The sequence below is a fragment of the Manacus candei genome, unplaced genomic scaffold (assembly GCF_025592945.1).
Source record: "Manacus candei isolate 608988 ecotype Guabito, Panama unplaced genomic scaffold, ASM2559294v1 h1tg000065l, whole genome shotgun sequence".
Lineage (NCBI taxonomy): Eukaryota > Metazoa > Chordata > Aves > Passeriformes > Pipridae > Manacus > Manacus candei.
In genome coordinates, this window is record NW_026138113.1 from 1,007,489 (window position 1) to 1,028,497 (window position 21,009).

General features: G+C 55.2%; 1 protein-coding gene across 1 annotated transcript in view; it reads left to right on the forward strand.

Moving 5' to 3' along the window:
* Window positions 1–21,009, forward strand: part of ZFPM1 (zinc finger protein, FOG family member 1) — a 36,430-nt gene that overhangs the window by 6,091 nt on the left and 9,330 nt on the right. Inside the window, exons 2-3 of the mRNA XM_051805713.1 lie at window positions 10,467–10,598; window positions 12,473–12,562. Coding sequence (XP_051661673.1) covers window positions 10,467–10,598; window positions 12,473–12,562 — 222 coding nt within the window. The remainder of the gene's footprint in view (window positions 1–10,466; window positions 10,599–12,472; window positions 12,563–21,009) is intronic.

Below are 21,009 nucleotides of genomic sequence, written 5' to 3' on the forward strand. Positions count from 1 at the left end.
AGGAATGGGAGCAGGAGACCGATATCTCTTTTCTTTTTTTCTGCGCCACGTCCCATGACTGTTTTTGCTGCCTGACTCAGGGATTTGGACGCTCCAGCTTGGCCAGGCCACTGTCCCGCTGCTTATTTTATCAGGAAAGTTCAAGTGTTTCGGGGGTAATACAGTTCCCTCTTCCGATGGCTGCCCGGCAAAGGCTCCACATTGTTCCTGCAGCAACATGTTTTTTTGGAAGGGATGAAATGCCGAAAGGAATGTAACTGCTGACCTTGGGCTGCAGTGGGGTTAAGGAGTGTGTGCCTATGAGTCACTCCAGATAAGAACCTTCCACGGCTTTTTTCCTCCAAAATAATTCTTTATCTCCTCTTTCTCACATCAACATATTTTCTTGACATCTCCCATTTGATAGCGTGTGGAGGAAATGTGCTCCTCTAATTTGTTCATCTGATGAAATATAGATGCATTGTTTTCACTCGTCCTTGGTGAGCCGGGGGTCGTGGCCCCGGGATTTGGGGATGCGCCTCGGAGTCAATGCCCGGGTTTTGGGGATACTCAGTGGGGTCAGTGTCCTGGTGTTTTGGGAATGCTTTGCTGGGTCGTGGCTGGGGGATTTAGAGGTGCTTGACTGGGTCGGTGTCTGGAGCTTTGGGGATGTGTCTTGGGGAGAGTGCCTGCGGTTTGGGGAATGTTTGATAAGGTCAGTGCCTGGAGTTTTGGGGATGTTTGGGATTGGTGCCTGGGGTTTTGGGGCTGTTTAATGGGGTTGGTGCCCAAGACTTTAGGAATGTGCCTCGGGTTTGGTGCCCAGGGATTTGGGGATGCTTGGCAGGGTCAGTGCCTGGGATTTGAGGGATGTTCAATGAGGTCATTGCATGGAGCTTTGGAGATATTTAGGATTGATGTCTGGGGTTTTGGGAGTGTTTTGAGGCCATCAGTGTCCAGGGTTTGGGGATGTTTGATGGGGTCAGTGCCCCTGGCTTTAGGGATATGCCTTGGGGTCGGTGCCCCAGGATTTGGAGGTGCACCTTGAAGTCCAGGACTTTAGGGGTGTTTGGCATCCTGGACTTTGGGGATGCTTGGCAGTCAGTACCTGGGACTTCATGGATGAGCTTTGAAGTCAGTGCCCAGGATTTTAGGGATGCAGCTTAAGACCATGCCTGAGGCTTCGGAGATGCTCAGCAGGGTCAGTGCCAAGGGCTTTGTAGATGTGTTTTGGAGTCAGTGTCCAGAACTGTGGGGATGCTCAATGGGGTCAGTGCCTGTAGCTTTGGGAATGCGCCTTGGGATCAGTAGCTGGGGGTTTGGGGACGCTTTATGAGGTTGGTGCCTGGGGTTTTGGGGGTACTTCTTAGAGTCAGTGCCCAGGGCTTTGGGAATGTGCCTTAGGGCTGATACCCAGGGTTTTGGAATGCTCTTCCAGGACAGTACCTGGGATGCACAGGGCTTTGGGAATGTGCCTTGGGGTCGGTACCCAGGATTTTGGGAATACTTTTCTGAGACAGTACTCAGGGTGCACAGGGCTTTGGGGATGTACCTCGGGGTCAGTACCCAGGGTTTTGGGAATGCTTGGTAGGGTCAGTGCCTGTAGCTTTGGGAATGCACCTTGGAGTCAGTACTCAGGGTTTTGGGAATCTTCTTCCAGGACAGTACCCGGGGTGCACAGTGCTTTGAGTGTGTGTCTCAGGGTTGATACCCGGGGTTTTGGGAATGCTCGTCTCAAACAGTACCCGGGACACACAGGACTTTGGGGATGTGCCTCACGCTCAGCACCCGGGATGCGCAGGGCGCCCGTGCTGGGGGAGCATCACCCTGCACATCACCAGCTCGGGGAAGAAGAGCTGCTTTTCTCTCCCTTCCCTGCTCCGCCAGGAAGTTTGGCCGCTCACTCCCTTCTCCGTCTCCCAGCCGAGGCCTCTCATGCTACTCCCAGCTCCTATGATAATGCGGAAAGTTGAACTGGCCCCATTACTGCGCTGCGATGGTTGCCTCGATAAGGCCCCGATAATGGCAGCGATAGCGGCAGCTCGGTAGCCAATGGCTCCGCCGCTCCTCCCATTAACATTCCCCACCACGGACGGGCTCGGAGCTGCCTATCTGCTCTCCATTTCCACTCCTCCGCTAGATAAGAATGGAAATACTGACTTCATAGCTCACTGATTAAAGTGTCTGGATTTCTTGATAATACACAGATAAATTATGTTTTTCAAAAAGAAGGTAGGGAAGGGAGTGCGAGGGGAGGGAAAAACCTCCAGTCCATTTTTATGATTTTTTTTTTTTTTTTTTGCTTCCTTCCCTCTTTCTGGCCGTGCCCTGTGAGTTGTGGGTTTTCTGCTCCAAAATGCCCTTCACAGCCTGTGCCCAGGTTGGCAGCGGGAGGGCAGAGCCCTGCGCGGTGCCCTCAGGGACGGGAGGGTCACGATCGGCAAAGAATTTTTGGGAGCCACATGGATGGGGTTTATTGCACGTGCAGTCACGTCCCTGTGCTGGGATGGAGATGCCTTTCCTGGATGCCAGGAACCTGCTTACATCAGGGGGATGTTTGGCTTTGCCAGCTGTAGCAATGCCACTGGAACGTGGCCAGGATCCTGGTGCTGGCTGTGGCATCTCAGGTGGGCTCCAGCTCTCTCCAGGGATTGGCAGCCAGCTGGCACGACCCAGGGATGCTTGGGAAGCATCTGCTTTTCTATACCCATCTCCAGCCTGAGCCTCACTGGTTCTGCTGCAGGATGCTGCCCAGTCCAGCATGTTGCTGCCCAGTCCAGTGAGATGCTGCTCAGTCCAGTAGGATGCTGCCCAGTCCCTGGATACTTTGGGAACAGCCTCATCCCACTGCCCCATCCAGTCTTAAATACTATCCTTGACTTTCCTCAGTCATCCCCACTGGAGCAAATGGGCCTTCAGGACCTGTTGGTTCCTTGTGCTGGAAAAGGTATCGACCACGGAATCTAAGTTTGTTTCATCTAAATATAAAACTAAAGAGCAAACAGTATAAAGTTCATTTTTTAATGTGCTGCCCCATTCCAGTTGGGCTGCTCTCTTTATTTTTTTTTAGGGGAACTGTGATAAAAAGCAGAGATAAAGCCAGGACTGTTTTGTGTAGGAGTCGGTATCTGCGTTATCTATCTCCCTTTTTCACTCTCCGAGCAGCTCTGTTGTTTTTTACTCTTATCTCGCTCCACCAAAATGCCAAGAACAGGAAAAAAAAATTAGAAAAAAAAAAAAAAAGAAAGAGGCAGCGCAGACACGTTTGCACAGAGGCAAACTCGGCGTCCACTGAGCCAGTGTGAGGGGCTTGGAGTTGGAGGAAGAGGGGGATTGGGGTGCTGGGTGAAGGCGATGGAGGGGTTCGTGCTGGTTTGAACCCCTCAGCTTCTGCTCGCTGCTGCAACATTGACTGGTCACTCCAAAGTGATCCAGGATGGCACTGGGAGCTGGCACTGGGTACCCTGTGGGACTGGGAGCAGCAGGGACACCCCAGCCAGGGCATCTTTGCTGATGGGTCTGGTGGCCTTCTGGGTCGTGTCCACCATCATCCCCTTGTCCTATCCCTCCGGCCTTGTCCTCGCCTGGGGCTGTCATGGGCTGAAAGTCTCGGGTGGAGGTTGGAAACCATCCCTGTTCCCTTCCCAGCAGCTTTTGGCAGTGGGATGGACCCGGCAGGACCTGGAGCTGCTTCCCACGGGAAGGGGGATGGCTCTGGTGCAGCATCTCTGGGGTAATTTGTTGCTAGATTAGCAAGGAGCTTGACCTCTGTCCTCACTGTTGCCTGGTAGTGATGGGCTCCATGGGGCTGGGTGAGCATCCCCCACCCCAGCCATTCCTGACTGGAATATCTTTATTCCAGGTGGGGAAAAAGTGCCAGAATTGAGGGGGTTTCAGCCAGAAAAATGCCCTTCGGCCAGGAGCAGTGATGGCACCTGGTGCAGGAGAAGTGGTGGAGATAAGCATTGCACATCTGTCCCGCTCTCGTGCATGTTTGGAGCCTGATATTCATGGATGGAGTTTCATTCCATATTATTGGGTTATCCAGCTTCCTAACTGCCCAAATCCAACCTTGATTGCCATGGGGTTAAAAATATCAAACTACTCTTGGATTGGCATTGGGGCAGAGGACACCCCCCAGTAAGGGACAGTACCTCTCTGCTGGGCCCCACCAGCTACCTCAGTTTCCTTCCTGTGCTCTGACCACCCTCTCCTCGCTCCATCTCCCTGCCAGTTGGGAAGGCAGGGCCGCATTCAGCCTCACATCCCTTCTCCCGGAGCAGTCTGCTCCCATCCATCTGATGCGCCGTGGCCGGGGACGGCTCTATTAGACTCTCTCCTCTCTTAAAATCTATCAGCGCGTTATCGACCCCATCTGAAATGTAAAGTCACTCCATTGTCATTGTCCCTGGATTGTCTTCCTCATCTCTCCCCGTGTCCCGCGTGCCCCCCCCTTGGCTGGGGGTTGATCCAGCTCACTCTCCGTTAGCACTGGGAATCGCGGCCCCTGGAGTGAGCCAATCTCCCGTAATCTATCAGCGGTTTATCGGGCGATCGCCGCGCCGGGGATGGCTGGGGATGGCTGGGCCCGCGATGGCGCCGCGCTCGCCTGCTGATAAAGTTACAGAGTTCAGGCCGTGATGAATGTTAAGTAACTGCACCCGGCGCAGATCCGAGATGGACTTGGCAGGGGGAGCAGCTCCGGCTGAAACCAATCTCTCCCATATCAGCAGCGCTGCTTTTTCTCAGGCTCGGCCTCTCCCTGGCTCTGCTCTTCCCTGGGGGGCTTCCCTGGGAGCGCCAAGGGATGTCCGGGGGGCTGTGCCCAGGGTGGGTCCGTGGGATGGTTTGTATCAGTGGGGTGGGGGTGGAATCATGGAATGGTTTGGGTTGGAAGGGAACTTAAAGCTCATCCAGTTCCGTAAAGCAGGTTGTGGTGGTTGGGGTACTGTGGGGCATTGACAGGAGCAACTCCCCAGCAGTAACTGCAGTATCCCACTCCACCATGAGAAATCACAGCATTCCCACTTCCTCCATTCTCCCTTTATTCCCCTCCTGGATAAATTAGGCCTAAATATATTAAAAATTTAATAATTATTATAAATGGCACCCCATGAGCAATTGGAGCATCGCCCACCACCTTTGTTCCCTCACTATCCTTTATTCCCCCACTATCCCCTATTCCCCTCCTGGATAAATTAGGTCTATATGCATTATAATTTTAATAATACTAATTATTATAAATACACCTCATGAACAATTGGAGCATCCTCCCACCAACAGTTACAGCATCACCCACCACCTCCATTCCCCCACTATCCTTCATTCCCTTCCTGGATAAATTAGGCCTAAATACTTTATAAATTTAATAACAAATAATTATAAATACCCCACCACCACCTCCATTCCGACACTACCCTTTATCCCCCTCCTGGTTAAACTAGGTTTAAATACTTTATAAATTTAATAATTTTATAAATTTAGCTTGTAAGTTATTATGAATAGCTCCCATCAGCAATCACAGCATCTCCCACCACCTCCACTCCCCTCCTGGATAAACCAGGACTAATTTAATAATAAGTTACAATAAACACATTGTAAATCCCCCACTCCACCTTCCAACTCCCCAGCCGTATTTTTTTTCTCCTTGCCCTTTTACCACAGGGCACCACGGGAAGGGTCAGGGTGAGTTTTATCTGGGGGTGATGGAGAAGGGCCCCAAATTAGAGATAAAGACCACTGGGGCCGGCCCCAACTGCTATCGGCTCCATGCACGGGGCTGATATTTCATGTGCCGATATCCATGGGGAGAGCCCGGCCCTAGGATGCTGCAGTTGGGCTGATAGTGGAGAAGGTTGATTTGTGCTCAGAAAAGTCGATTTTCCTCCAAAACGGACCCTTGTTTTGGAGACTATTAGAATTTAATGCTGGGTCCCAACAGCATCGCCCAGGGGGTGTGAAAAATAACCTGTTGGATAACGTGACCTTTGAGGACCAGTGGCATTGCCTGGCCACCAAAACCTCCTTTGCCCTCGCTTGGCATTCCCAATCCCCAGGGAACAGGCTAGGGAGCAGCCGAGGTCGTTGGTAAAGCAAACATTAGTACATACCAGGGAAAAATTGGGTGAGAAGAGGCGGGCTGGTGTCCCATCAGATACTGGAGGGTTTGGATTTGCAGCCCGGGTTGTTCCCTGGGTGTTGCTCGCTCCGGGCAGACACGGCACAATCTTGCTCCGAGACCCTGGGGAATCCCCTGACTGTGCCAGATCCCACCAAATCACCAGAGAGGGTTTTGCAAGGATCGGGAGTGGCTGTGACTTGTCTCCAAGAGAGTCTTTCCCTGAGGAACACTAGCCCTGTGCCTGTTCCTGCAGCCCTTTCTCTTGGCTACAAAATTTGGGGGAAAATACAGTGATTTAGGGGAAGCAAGGAAGCGATGCCTGAGTGGAATTCCCACATTTCCATCATGAGGTGATGGATGAGCATCATGGTGATGCCTTGTGCACCCCAGAATCTGGTTTGGAGCCTCACCCACATGCTTTTGGGTTGGTTTTTGTTATTGTTATTATTATTACTATTATTATTATTGTGGTTTTATAATTGAAAGAGGGATTCAGTGCCAGCACAGGGATGAGGAGCTGGAAGGATGAATAAGGGATCCTTCATCCTTCTGCCTTTCTAGTGGAGCTGGGGACATCCCCCAGGATCCCCTGGCACAGCTGGGTACATCCCCTGGGTCCCCCCAGTGCTGAGGGGTGACACTCCAGAGCTAAGACTGAGCTTTGAGGTGCCTGAGAGGAGTTTTGGGATGTGAGGCTGCCCAGCTCCAGGCTCTGTCCTCACTCCCTGACTCCTGGAGCGTTCCTTGGACTCACCCTCTGCCCAAGGGGGACTTGGGGGACTTTTTATGTTTAAAAAAGAGAATCATGGAATTGTTTGGGTTGGAAGGACCTTAAAGCTTATCTTATTCCACCCCCCTACCACAGGCAGGGACACCTTCCACTAGGTTGCTCTAAACCCTGTCCAGCCTGGGCTTGAACACTTCCAGGGATGGGAATTGGGATAAGTTGGATGAAAATTTTTATTTAAGTATGTATTTAAAAGTAAAAATTGGAAGTTGGATGGGAGTGACAGCAAAGGTAGGTTTGTCCTCAGCCTGCATGTGTTCTTGATCCAGGACCTGCTTCCCACCATGGGAACTCTTCCTCCTCCTCCTCCTCCTCCTCCTTCTCCTCCTCCTCCTCCTTCTCCTCCTCCTCCTCCTCCTTCTCCTCCTCCTCCTCCTCTCTCTCCCTGCTCCAGAGCCGGTGGGAAAGTCTGTGGCTGTTGCTATTTTCTATCTGTTATCAAGGCCTCTTATCACTTTGCTCTTGTCTGCGTGCCGGCTCTTGGAGCACCCAGGGTCTCACTCTTGGCAGCCTGGAAAAGTCCCCCCTCCTTCTTGATTCCCTATATTATTTTTCCTTTTATTTAATTTACCAGCTAAACACAAGGAATCAAGAAAAGCTTTATTGTTCCTATGCTGGGAGAACCTTAATTGGAGTGAAATGATCAAATCATTACCTGGATAACGATGGGTTTCCCTGGGAATGCGGACCCTCATCCCCAGCCTTGGTGACATGGGCACATTGCCTCGGCTTCCTGCAGGTTTTTAGTCGCTGCAATTTATTTTTTTTTTTTGAGGAAAAAAAAGAAGAAAAAAAGAGAAATCCTTCCTTGTTATCAATAAAAAAAGGCAGGAGAAGGAGGGAGGGAGAAGAGTTAATCGTTGAAGCAGAGTATCTTGGAAGGGAGCGTTTTTTGGCTCTTCCCCTCTCTGTAAAACCAGCCTCAGTAATTCAGTTTTAAAGCATGAAAAAAGGGAGTTGATGAAATTCCACTATCAGCACTGAACCAATATGCAAAATATCTCACCGAAAATCAAATAGCTATTATGTTTTCATTTCCATTTCAGCGTATTTGCTTAATGAAGAATAGACAGATCAGGCAAGCCGAGGGAGGCTGTGTGTGGTGATAACTGTGCAGGGCTTCCAGCAATCCCGGAGAAGTGACGCTCTGCTCCCTACTCCGCGCTCCCTCTCCCTCACTTGCCTTTTTTTTTTTGCCTTTTTTCCTCCTTTTTTTTTGAGTCATCCAGTAGTTCGTTTAACCCGCGCGGCCCAGAGCGCCGGAGATGTATCCCTGGGGAGATTGGATGGGTGTGCTGGGAGTGGGATGTGCAGTGGGACAGGCTGAGTGCTGGGATGCATCCAGGGACCACGGTGACATGGTGCTGGGATGCTGTTGGCTGCCCATCATCCCTGTAGGCACTGGGTGACACCACAGTGCCCAAAGCTCAGGTTTTACACGGTTGGATTTATGTGGAGCATCCCCAGCTCCCTCCTGGTTGGGAATTGGTGTTTCAGGGTGGAATGTGTAATACATGCAGGGACCACAGTAACGGGGTGCTGGGATGTGGGATACATCATCCCTGTAGTCACCGGGTGACACTATGGTATTCAAACCTCTGTTGGATTTCTGTGGAGCATCCCCAACTCTCTCCTGTTTGAGGGTCAGTGTTTTGAGATGGGATGCAGGATGCATCCAGGGACCTGGTGACATGATTCCAGGATGCTGTTGGCTACCCGTCATCCCTGTAGGCACTGGGTGACACCACAGTGTCCTAACTCCAGTTGTTTTTATGTGGAGCATCCCCATCTCCCTCCTGTTTGGGGATGGACCTTTTGGGGTGGGATGTGGGATGTGTCCAGGGACCACAGTGCCATGATGCTGGGATTTTTTGCCTGTCCATCACTTCTGTAGGCACTTGGTGATGCCACAGTACCCAAACTCCAGGTTTTACACAGTTGGATTTATATGGATCATCCCCATCTCCTCCTGGTTTAGGATGGGTGTTTCGAGGTGGGATGTGGGTCATTCCAGGATGCATCCAGGGACTGTGGTGATGTAGTGCTGGGATTCTGCTGTCCACCCAGCATCCCTGTAGGCAGTTGGTGATTGGTACCCAGACCCATTCCCATCTCCCTTCAGGTTGGAGATCAATGTTTCAGGGTGGGATGTGGGTCATCCCAGGATGCATCCAGGAACGCAGTGACATGGTGCTGGGATGATGTTGGCTGGCCATCATCCCTGTAGGCACTGGGGGATGCCACGGTACCCAAACTCCAGCTGGACTTATTTGGAGCATCCCCATCTCCTGCAGGTTGGGGTTCAGTGTTTCAGAGTGGGGTGTGGGTCATCCAGGGAGGCATCCAGGGACCCATATAGTGACACAGTGCCAGGATGTTGGCTGCCCACCATCCCTGTAGGCAGTTGGCGATACCACAGCACCCAAACTCATCCCCATCCTCTTCCTGGTTGGGCCTCGTTGTTTCAGGGCAGGATGTGGCTGGTTTGGGCACCCTTGGGTGGGTACCACACACCATCCCGGCCCCAGCCCTCCCTTCCCAGCCCCATACATCCCTCTCCAGCCCCATCCATCCCTCCCTGGCCAGGCTGGAGGTGCCAAGCCGCGGCACAGGCGAGCGTCGGGTTAACTTTATCAGAAGCCCAAGAGCCGTGAAGGCGTGAAAGAAGAAATTAGCCTAACAATGTTTCATTTACAGCGAGAGAAACGATTTGTTAGCTGGCGATTGTTTCTGAATATTATCAGAGCCTTTTTAATTGTGCTGGAACTGAAATTAGCAGAATTAGAATAAATTGCCTTCCCTTCTCCGGCAGCCTCTTTATTCACGCTCATTGTTGTCTGCTTTGTATAGATTATGGGCTCTTTGTTCTCCTGCTGTAAATATACATGCCTGGAGTCACGGAGAGCAGCTGAGGTCTGCAGACGGGGTGTCCCTGTGCCGATCCCGGTGCCGGCAGTGCCGGATAGGGCACCGGGCAGCCCCCGGCACTGCGGCGTCGCGTGGCACGAGCCATGTGTGCTGCTGGTCTGGCCTTTCTTGGCTGGGGATGCTGCGTTGCCGTGGAAACGGCTGAGAGGGATGGCAGGGCTGGTGGGGTGTCCCCTGCATGCACCCCCTTTGCATCTTGTCTGTACCCTCTGTGTCCCTGCAGCATCATCCCCCTTGTGTCACTGGACAAGGGGTGTTGGGGACTGTTTCTGGGATCCCTTTCTGGGGCAGGTGACGGTGGGGTTTTGGGTGGGAGCGTGAGTGATACCACATCTGTGTGCCTGTAGTACGAGGGAACGCCACTCTTTTCCCAGGTGGGTGTGGGGCTGATTTCCCATGGTGTCTGGGTGGGACCAGACATCCCTCAGGATACACCTGGAGCAGAAGAGTGGCCACCTCTGCAAATCAACGAGGGACCCCAAGGACCTCAGGGATGGCCAGGCAGAGGGTTTCCCTTGCCTTCGCTTCTCATGATTTGCAGAGCTGCAGGGCATCTCCTGCTGGCCCCCAAGGCACTGGCATCCTAATTTCCCAACTGGGAGTCTTTTCCCTGTGGTTCTCCCCCCAACCACCCTCTCTGTGCCCTGACAGGTTCCCTGGCAGCGATGGAGGAAGGCGAGGACGGCCCAGTGGGGGAGAAGAGCCCATCAGAGAGGGACGGGGCCACCTCGGACCACGAGGGCTCTGCCGAGCACGACTCCTCCAGCCCCCCCAGCAGTGAAGGTGAGTGAGGGGACTCCTCATGGTGTCCCCACACCATGGGGACAGGCTCTGCCACCAGAGCAACCTGCTGGGCATGCTAGTGGCCTGGGCACCATCTCTGCTGGTGGGCAGGGTGGGAATTAACTAACGAAGTAGCCACCCACCCTGTGAGGCTGGTGATTTAGTGAGGACCCCCCCCCGTGTCCTTGGGGTGCTCTGACATTCTGGGCACCCTTAGGACCCACTGGGAGCAGCACAGACCCCAAAGGCACTGTCAGTGACACAGATGGGCTGGGGGCACGGGGCCATGGCTCCTGCCTTCCTGCCCACGCTGCCGCCAAGCTGCCGCCGAGCTGAGCTGAGCTGTGCCGCACCCCAAAGGTGGCTGCGATTCAGGGCCGGGCTGAAACAGTCCCCAGATATCCTTTAAGTTCCTTCCTGTGGAGGTGGGGGCAAATCCCAATCAGTTAATGTTTGCAGTGCCCTTTGAGATAACCGCGCCAGGGCAAGGCTGCGCCGGCTCATGGAGCCACTGGGCCTCGGCACAGCCGCGGCTCCTGAAAAACCCCCGCTGCCTTCAGCTGGTGGTGTCCCCCAAAACCAAGGGAGCCAAGCCACGATGCACCAGGGAGCCACACCAGCACCCTGCTATTGGGGCAGGGAAGGACCCCGATATTTGAGGCAGGGAAGGGATCCCAATAGCTGCGGCAGGGAAGGACCCCAGTAGCCAGGACACAGAGGAACCCCGGTATTTGAGGCAGGGATGGGACCTGGTAGCTGAGGCGGGGGCGGGCCAGGGCAGGGAAGGGACCCCGGGGGCTAGGACAGGGAGGGACCCCGATATTTAGGGTGGGGAAGGGACCCCAATAAGTGGGACAGAGAGGGACCCCGATATTTGAGGCAGGAAGTGACCCCTGATAATTGGGGCAAGGAGAGACCCTAATATTCAGGGCAGGGAAGGGACCCCAATACCTAGGGCAGGGAAGGGATACTGATAGCTAAGGCAGGGAAGGGAGCCTGATAGCTGGACAGGGAGGAGACCCTGATCACTGGAGCAGGGAAGGGACCCCGATATCTGGAGTAGGGAGGTCTCCTGGCAAACTTTGCTCAGCAGCAGAGGAAGCAAGCGGCTCTTATCTGATGGGGGAGCCGGGCTGGGGGCTCGGAGCCGGGAGCTGGGGCGCGGAGCTGCACCTGGCACTGGCCTGCCTCGATAAAGAGGTGATAGCAGAGATAATGCCGAGCAGCAATAACGGCCACTAAAGCTTTCAGCGCGATGGATAAAAATCGATATGCCAGGCACTTTGATTTATAGCCAAAAATAATAGGACTTTTATACCCGGTGATTGATTTATTTGATGTTAATCATTCCGCTTATCACCTGTATTAATAATCTCCAATGCTGGTGACGTCACCCCTGGGCGTTCGCGGTGGCGCCGATCGATTGGGCTCCGTGCTGGTTATCCGCCCGGGACGCCAAGGCAAACATGTACTTTGGGCACTAATCTTCCACACTGTCATATGCAGATTGGCTTTATCAGCCCATCTCCAGCAGCAGTTAATGGAGAAAATAATTGTTATCAAGTTGCTATGAATACGCCACAAATAGAGCCGTGATGGGAGCGGGGCTGAGCCGGGTGACGTGGGACCGCAGCAGGATGAGAGGGAGGTGGCAGGTTTTTGGGAGGTGGGTTGGTAAATCCTTGGGGTGGATGTGAGGGTGGACTTGACTGGGTCATCCCCAGGGGAGGTGAGGGTGTGGACACTGGGTGAACCCCTTCCCTGTGCTGATCCCAGTCCTGGGGTGTCACTGGTCTGATGGTCCCAATCTCCCCTGGGATACTGCCTCTGAAATTCCCTGCTTGTGACCTCCTGCCTTTCCCCTCCTGCTGCAGAGTCTAGAGACACTCCAGAGAGTCCAAAGGAGCCGGAAAAGCTAGATCCTGGAGAAAACCCACAGGAGCTGGACACGTGGAATGGGCCAGGTGAGTCCCTGGTGTGCGGCCAGTCATCCCACTCTGTCCCAGTATCCTGACTGGATTGTGGGCTGGAGCAGCTCCCAAGCATTTGCCTCTTGCAAACACCAGTATGAGGAGGACTGGGAGCACTGGGAGCTGGGCAGGCTGCAAACAGCAGCACTTCTGCTGGAGAGGAGGTGCAGGAGGTGGTTGTTGTCCCTCATGTCCCCAAGGTGCTGCTGGGACATTAAAACCCAAACTGGGAGCAGCAGGGATGCCATCCCCCAATCTGGCGTCACATTCGCTGGCACAGGGAGGGCTTGGACCCATCCTGCGTCACACCAGGGCACTCTGCAAGCCTCCTGGCAACCACAAGAGCGATGCTCGCGTGGTTTCGTGATGATTATCAAAACCCCAAGGAGCAAATTCAGCCTCTATCTCCCTGCCAGCATCTCCGTGCCGGGGCCGCTGGCACTGGGGCAGCCCGGCAAGGCCCGGCGTGCCCTGTGGGTACCCCGTGCCCTATCACCCCCTATCTCCAAACCCACAGGGTTATGGGGCTCTGCCGCTCAGATTCGCAGAATCACTGAGTATTTGGGGTTGGAAGGGACCTCTGGAGATCATCCTGTCCAAGGCAGGGTCACCTGGAGCAGGTGACACAGGAACACGTCCAAGTGGGTTTGGAATGTCTCCAGAGAGGGAGATTCTGCCCCCTCCCTTGGGCAGCTGTTCCAGCACTCTGCCACGCTCCATGGAAAGTTCTTCCTCGTTTTGAGATGGAACTTCCTGTGGTTTAGTTTATGGCCATTGCTCTTTGACTGGGGTTGTGGGTACCTGTCCATTGGGAATAGCTCCCAGCGGGTGGATGGGGATGGAACTGGGGACCTTGAAACCCCCAAGGGTGGATGTCCCAGATTTTGGGCCCTGTTGGTGCTGCCCACACCCTGCTCCTCCTTGGGCAGCTCCCGGCCGGGCGATGCCTGTAGTTGTAGTTTTGGAGCAGTGTGTTGGGAAGGGGCAACCCCGATACAGGGCAGTGATTGCCCTGCGGTGACGGATGCCACGGGAAGGTCTCAGTGTGTCCCCAGGGCAAACAGCCTCCGGTGTGGGCTGGGTGATGGAGGAGCCCTGGGAAGTGCCAGCTGCCAGCACACATGCTCCGGCAGCTGCCGAAATCCCCACGGCCCAGCATGGAGCCCTGGCCCTGCTCCCCCTTCCCGCCCCATCCGAGGGGAAGCTCTCGCCGGCCCCGCTGATATCCTGGCCCTTCCTGCGTGCCGGGCAGGAAGGAGCTGCGAGGCCACCCCCGGCTCCTCCTTATCTGCTCCCCAGCCCTTTGCCCTCGGCACCGCCGTGCTCCTGGTATCCCGGTGCAGGGAGGGAGGGGGCTGTGACACCAACCCCATGGGTGCCCCCATTCCCAGGGGGATCACCAAACCACGCAGCCCCTCATCCCAATAGCACCACCAGCTACAGGCTCCCAAAAGGAACCACAACGCCTCGGCTGTGGGCCCTGGTGCCTCCCTTCCCCCCTCCCCTCACCGAGTGGGTTATTTGCATTCTTTATGTAAAAGAGATTTTATTATCACCCTCTCCCAGCCCATCTCTATTCTGGTAATTGGAGTGGTATTAATTTCGGTGTGGCGGGGAGTTGATGGCGGTCCGGCGATGCCGCAGCGATAGGGTGTTCCTTTCGCACCAACCGCCGCGATAGCCCGTCTATCAGGAGCTCTGCAGGCTCTGCACTTATCAGGGATGGAGCTGGCGAAAAGGGAAACTCGGAGCAGCCTGAATTTTCTTTTTTATCTGGCAAGATCCGCCGTGTGTCAGCAATGGCAGCTGCGAAGATGCAACGTGCAGGGTGGGGGCCAGGGCTTCCTTTGTTCACCCTCCTGCCTTTCCCTGGTGATTTTTGGGGGGTCCCTGGGTCACCCCTGCTGTGGTTTGGTGGTCTGGGTCTCCCAAAGTGCTTTCCACTGTGCTGGAGGGGATGTGGCATTCCAGGAACTCACCACGGGGCTCCTTGGCCCCACATGCCAGGAGTGAGAAGGAGGGGTTTGGTTTATCTTTGAAATGACCTTGTTCCCTGGAGGGGGCTGCAGCTCGCCTGACCGATAGGCAAATTCCCAGGAGCTGGAGGCTCCAGTCCTCAACTTGGGAGCCTTTACAGATGTGCCACCGCTTCATCCAGGGTGCTGGGACACCCTGACTCAGTTCTGCTTCCCAACAGGATCCCAGGATGGAGCATGGACATCCTTTGTGCTCATTCTGTCCTCTAGTGGGACTGGAGACAGGATGTCCCTCCTCCCCAAATTCCCCCACACCATCCCACATTCCCCCAAACCATTCCCCACAGCCCTGCCAGCCATGCCTCAGGTTTCCATCTTTCCCGCTCTTTTCTGTTTGTTCTGGAGCAGGGCCGGTAGCAGGAGCACCCACAGGCTCTGACTCCCATCCCGGGGCTGTCCCATCCCTACCCAGCCAACCTCACCAATTCCAGCCTGTTTTCCCAGGGAGATAAGATGAAAAGCTCCAACAAATTTCACATGAAGTTGGGGCAGGAATGGAGCAGAGCAGAGCCTCCATGAGGGACAGGCTGCTCAACCACATTACAAGCCACTGGAGAATCCCCACTGGGAGCTGCTGGGAGGCTGCACCCCCTGGGAACTCTGGATGGCTCTTGCCTTTCTACCAGGTGGGATGAAACTTTTTGCTTTTGTCCCTGTGGGAACACCATGGGCCTCTGATAGGGATGGGATGGAGGAGATGGGGCTTTTGCATTATACCCTCTGGCTGTGTCCCACCACCTTCCCAGGGGATTCCTCACCCCCTTCCCTACATCGACTTCACTGTTTGGGCTCCACCTTGCTGAACCCCAGCCTATGCTGCTGTCTTACCTGTTTGGGCTTTATTTAATAATTAATTAATAATTATTAAATATTAATTTAATATTGATATTTACTCTGAGCAGTAATGATGGCTCTGGGTTAATTACAGTGCCCAGCAGAGGCACCTCTCCTCACCCCCCACCCTCTGTATGGGGTATCGGGAGGACACAGACCAACTCCTAGTTTTTTTGGTGCATCTAATTAAAACTCCAGACTCCTTTTTTTACCCCTTTCCCCCCACCTCCCCCTTCCCTTCTCCTCCCTGTCCCCTTCAGTTGTGTTTATCTGCGCCACGTCTCCTGCTTCAATAATCTCCGGCTGCCCAGAGTTTGTCTGGAAACCTCAAGGTTTATTATCGGGGTGAGCAGGGCACAATGAGGGGGGACAGCTCGTCCGGGCGGGGGACACGGCCCCCGCCACATCTGCCCCATCACTCCCCCTTCCCCTCCACCCTGGTATGTGTGGGTGGGAAAAATTATTCCAGCTATTCCGTTTTATCGCTGGGAGCTGAGCAGCAGATAGTTGTGTTTGTGGTAGATTGCTGGGGGATGGGGGGAAGTTGGGATTCAGGGAATTAGCCCCCCAACCCTCCAAAATCAAGGGGTCCCCAGGACCCTGAAATCCCCCCCTGCCTGGCTTGTGTCCAGCAAAGGCATGTGCCAAAGGCAGAGGGATGTTTGGCATCAGGATGGGAATGATCCCAGCAGTGGTGGTGGCACCTGTCCTGGATTTGGGACATGAAAGGGGACCTGTCCCTGCTGGGGTCTGTTTCCACAAGTCCCTGCCCTCGCAGGGTCTGGGGTTGTTGTAGGGTGGAGGGGACAGTTTGAGGACACTGATGGGGTGCAGGGAGGCTCGGACTGGCCTGGGGACATTGCGCAGTGGAAGGATGATCAGACTAGTTTGGGGACACTGCTGGGGTGGAGGGATGCTCAGTCTGTTTTGGGAATACTGGTAGTGTGGGGGATACTCAGGCTGTTTTGGGGACACTGACAGTGTTGGAGAAATCCAGACCAGCCTTTCCCAGAGCCCGACAGGGACATCCCTGTGCCAGGCAGTGCCAGAGGCTGTTGAGAGGTACAGGCAGTGTCCCCCTCTCTGTCCCCATCCTCCTTTGCATTTTCCCTTGGGAAGGAGAAAAGTATCTTGCACTCTTGTGGTGAGAGCCCTGAGGGAGATGCTGCCAGACTTGTGGTGATTGACAGCTGTCAGTCACTCACTGCCTTGCTGCTCTGCCCTGGGTGGATCTGAAGTCTGGTGGGTTTTGGGGCTTGGGCCCCCCTCCTCTATCTGGGTACCCCTGGAGGTCCTCCCTTGCCCCCACAGGCACTTGGGGCTGTGACAGTGACCCCCCCCGTGGTCTCCTCCCCTTTTCCGGAGGGGATATCAACCCTCTGCATCGGCTCCAGGGGCCCCTTCACTCCCCTTCCTCCCTCTCTTGGCTTCCTGCCCCCCCCGTGCCAACCCGACCCGCTGCCTGGCACCAGCCTGGGCAGGGCTGGGTGGTCCCAGGACAGAGCAGGGACAGTGGGTCCCTGGCACAGGGATCCTGCCACCCTGGCAGCCCCAGGGAAACCAGGAAGTTTTCCACCTTCCCATCTGTTCTGAATGCTTTCTGGTGTTTTTTCCCATTGTTTATTTCTGTCCCCCGCCCTGTGGGCATGAGTCCCATCTATTTCCTGGGATGGGGACTCCCTTGTGATGAGGACCCCTGGGGGGACAGGGAGCACCTTGGGGTGGCAGAACCTGGCAGTTTGAGACCCCTTGGGATGTGGTCTAGGAGTGGGTACAGAGCAGGGACAGATGGGCCCTGGCACAGGGGTCACACCACCAGGTGACCATCAGGAGAGAAGCCAGGAAGTTTCCCTCCCTCCCTCTCATCTTCCCTGAGCTTTTTCTAATCTTATTCCCAGTGTTTATAGGAACCTGCAGGCACAGGTCCCTTTTGTTTCCTGGGATGGGGACCTCCTTGTCATGAGAACTCCTGGGGAGGGGGGCCACTTTGGGATGGGGACTCCCTGGGGACAAGGACCTCTTGGGATGGGGACCCTCTGGAGACAGGGACACCCTTAGAGCTCCGTCCCAACAAGGCACAGCAACACCCCAAACACAAACGTCCCAGGGAGGCTTATCAGGCCGCATCCTGCTGGGGCAGGGCAGCCCGGGATATGTGGGACACGAGGGAAGGGCAATCCTGGGCAACACGTGGCACAGCCAGTGCCTGCCCCACTGCCAGCGCCTGCCAGCTGTGCCCCACAGGTGGCGAGTGGGTGCCAGGCCCTTTTGGAGTGCAGCACCTCCTGGGTGCCCCTGCCCCCTCGGCAGCCCCTCCAGGTGCCAGGAGGTGCCCGCTCCATGCCGGGGTAGGTCACGGCTCCTCCATTATCCGGGGGCAGGGTTCAGCCCGATAACGAGTCGCTTTTGTACTCGGGCAAAAAAAAAATCAATACATTGCAAGCGATGGGCAGGAGTGATAAAGGCAGAAATCCCCCCTCGGCTCCCGCCCCACTGGGGCAGTGGGGTGTCCCCTGCCTCCCAAATTGAGGGACAGAGCCCAGCTCTCCCACAGTTATCCCTTCTCCTGTCCATGGCAGCTCGGCCAGAGCAAGCCCAGGCTAAGCCCAAGCAGGCACAGCCCAGCAAGGCTCGATTTAAACCCTCCTCACTCCTTTGTCGTCCCCAAGGCTGCCCTGATTACTCGAGCACCCAGGATGGCAAAGCCGGGATAATCTCCTTAGCCCCTTTGGAGAGATTTCCCTTTGTGAGCGGAGGTGAAGAGTGGAGATGCTGCGTGTTCACAGCTTAAGACTCTTCCCAATCGGCTCCCTCCATCTTATCGGAGCGGTGCCATCACATCATTTCACTAGTTGAGTTGTCAGGATTTATTCCTTCCGCCGCGCACTCGCCGCTTCTAAAAACAGCAGCTGGGGCACGCGGCGGGGACGGGCCAGGGCTGCCAGGGGGAACTGGGGCTTCTCTGGCTTGACTTTCCCTGGACTAGAGCGGGAGAGCCCTGGGAGGTTGGGTACCCATGGATGGATGGATCCATCCCACTGCCAGGAGCAGCACAGAGCCAGGCCAGCTCCTGCAGCCGCCTGCATTTGCTCCTGGATGCTCCAGAGATGCAGCCACATCCATGCACCTACTTTTGCTTTCCTTGGGGGAGTGAGCAGGAAGGAAGCGCAGAAGGGGCCCACACAAACCTACTCGTCCCATCCCATCCTGTCCCCTCCCATCCCAACCCAAGCTGCTCCCACATCCCTTTGCCCCAACTGCATCCATAGGACTTGAATCATATCCAGACAAACTGCTCTGTCTCTTGGCAGGGCGCGGGCTGAGAGGTCCATCCATTCATCCATCCTTCCCAATTCTCCCTTCCATCTTCCCTCCTCCCTGGGTGTTCCCATGCCATGGGACATCCTGTGCTGGGATGAGAGCAGACACCACCAGTCTGTCCTCATTTTCCCAGTCTCTCCATCACCAGGGCTCGTGTGGGGACCATTCCCAGCGCATGGTCCCCCAGGGCTGGCACCAGGCACTGTATTTAATCAGAGCAACATGGCTGATACTGGGATGTGATCCCGTGACGCCCCCATAGCAGTATTTATCCTGATAGTATCCAGGCAGCTGCAAACACTTGCGGGGACCTCCGAGTCCAGATTCCAATGAGGGGCAGAGCAGTTTGTTCAGATGTGATTCAAATCACGTGGATGCAGCTGGGACAAAGGATGCAGGAACTGATTGGGATGGCATGGCATGGCATGAGTGGGTTTGTCTAGGCCTTGCTCCTGCAAGGAAAGTAAATCTGGGTGCTTGGATGTGGCTGCATCTCCAGAGCATCCAGGAGCAAACGTGGGTGGCTGCAGGAGCTGGCCTGGCTCTGTGCTGCTCCCGGGACTGCAATTTATTTCCCTGGCCATAGGAAAGCTGTGGGTCACCTTGCTTAGGGGCTCTTGCCATTCATCTCCATCACACCCTATGTCAGGGTGATGCCTCACAGCTTCCTTCCTCCCATGTGCCCACCCAGAATCCTCAAGATCCACAGGGACGTGAGTGCCAGCCATGCTCAGCCATTGATCGCAGGTGCATGGCCGTGGTGTGATGACAGGATTAATCTTTGCTCCCTGGCCAAGCTCAGCCTATTCCTTTGGAATCTCTGATGGGGAGATAAGCTGAGGCACAGCCAGGCAGCCCCAGGGGCAGGGAGCAGCCCCGCACCCAGTGTTTAGGCAGCAATTGGAGCACCGGGGTCTGTGTCACACCAGGCAGGTGCACCTGGCTCACCGGGGGCTTTTCCCCCCTTCCTTCCTTCCTTCTTTCCTTCCTGCTGCTTTTCTTTTCAGCCTAAAGCAAACAGGCAGGTCCCTGCCCAATTTGGTTAATGATCTGGGAGATAAACCCTCCTCCAGTGATAACCGGGCACCGCCTGCCTGGGACCGACAGCCAGGTGAGATACCTGGGGGGTGTTCACGTGCTGGGGGATCCCACAGAGAGCTGGAGCCCATGGACTTTGCTCCCATACTCTCCAGGACAACCCCCCAGGCTGGCACTGGCTCTTCTTAACCTCCCAGCATGCAGGTAGGGGGATGTGGCTGAATCCAGGGAGCAGAAGGGTGGGATTGCTTCCTGCTGCCTGGTGGTTCCCATGTGAGGACACAGCCCACTGGCTTTGGGCCTTGTCCCAAGTGTGGACAGTGTGGACACACAGTATATCCAGGCCTCCCAGTCCCTCTCAGCATCATTTTCCCTGTTCTCACACAACAATGCTGTGTGCTTAGTTTGAAAAATCACCTTTTCCCTCCTCTTTTTTGGTGCTGTGTCAATGTGAGTGTGAGTATGGCACTGGCTCTGCCTGCCCTGCATCCCTGGCATGCCCCCTGCCCCACATTCCCAGTATCCTCCCACCCTGCGTTCCCAGTGTCCCCTTACCCATGCCCCCATCAGCTCCACCTCGGGATAAGGAGGAGGAGGAAGGATGAGGCATTTGAGGAGCGGATGGGATTTATTCCCTGGCACAAACAGACCCTGAGAAGGGGCAGCAGCTGCCTCCTGGGTGCATCAGGTACCACAGGGGCTGTGGTTGGGCACAGGGACACCCACCTGAATGAAGAACCCCTGAGCACCACTGGCTGGGTTCAGCATCGCTGGCTGGGGTTCCACCACCCCATTTTTGGGTGGATTGAGGCACTGGCTGGGGTTCCAGCACCCCATTTTTGGGTGGCTCGAGGCACTGGCCAGTGTTGTGGCCGTGGGGTGCTGGTGGGAGCGGGGCTGGCTCTGGCAGCACTATTTTTGTCCCCCTGTCTGGAACGGTTTTCTCTTTATCAGCGCCTGCGTGTTTTCTCTGCTGGGGATTGATACACAGAAGATGAAGTGCTCTGACATGGGAAGTGTCAGGCGAATGCTCTTATCTCGGAGACATGGTCTCCTGACCCAAACGCCGCTGATTACCAGTGAGACGGGGGGAAGGGGGGGCAAAAAGGGGGGGCACGGACAGGGGGAGATGGCGGTTGGGCTCCGTTCCCCAAAAGCAGCCGGGATACTCGGGGTGACAAAGCCAGGGGGGAGCCACCACTCTTGGGGCTC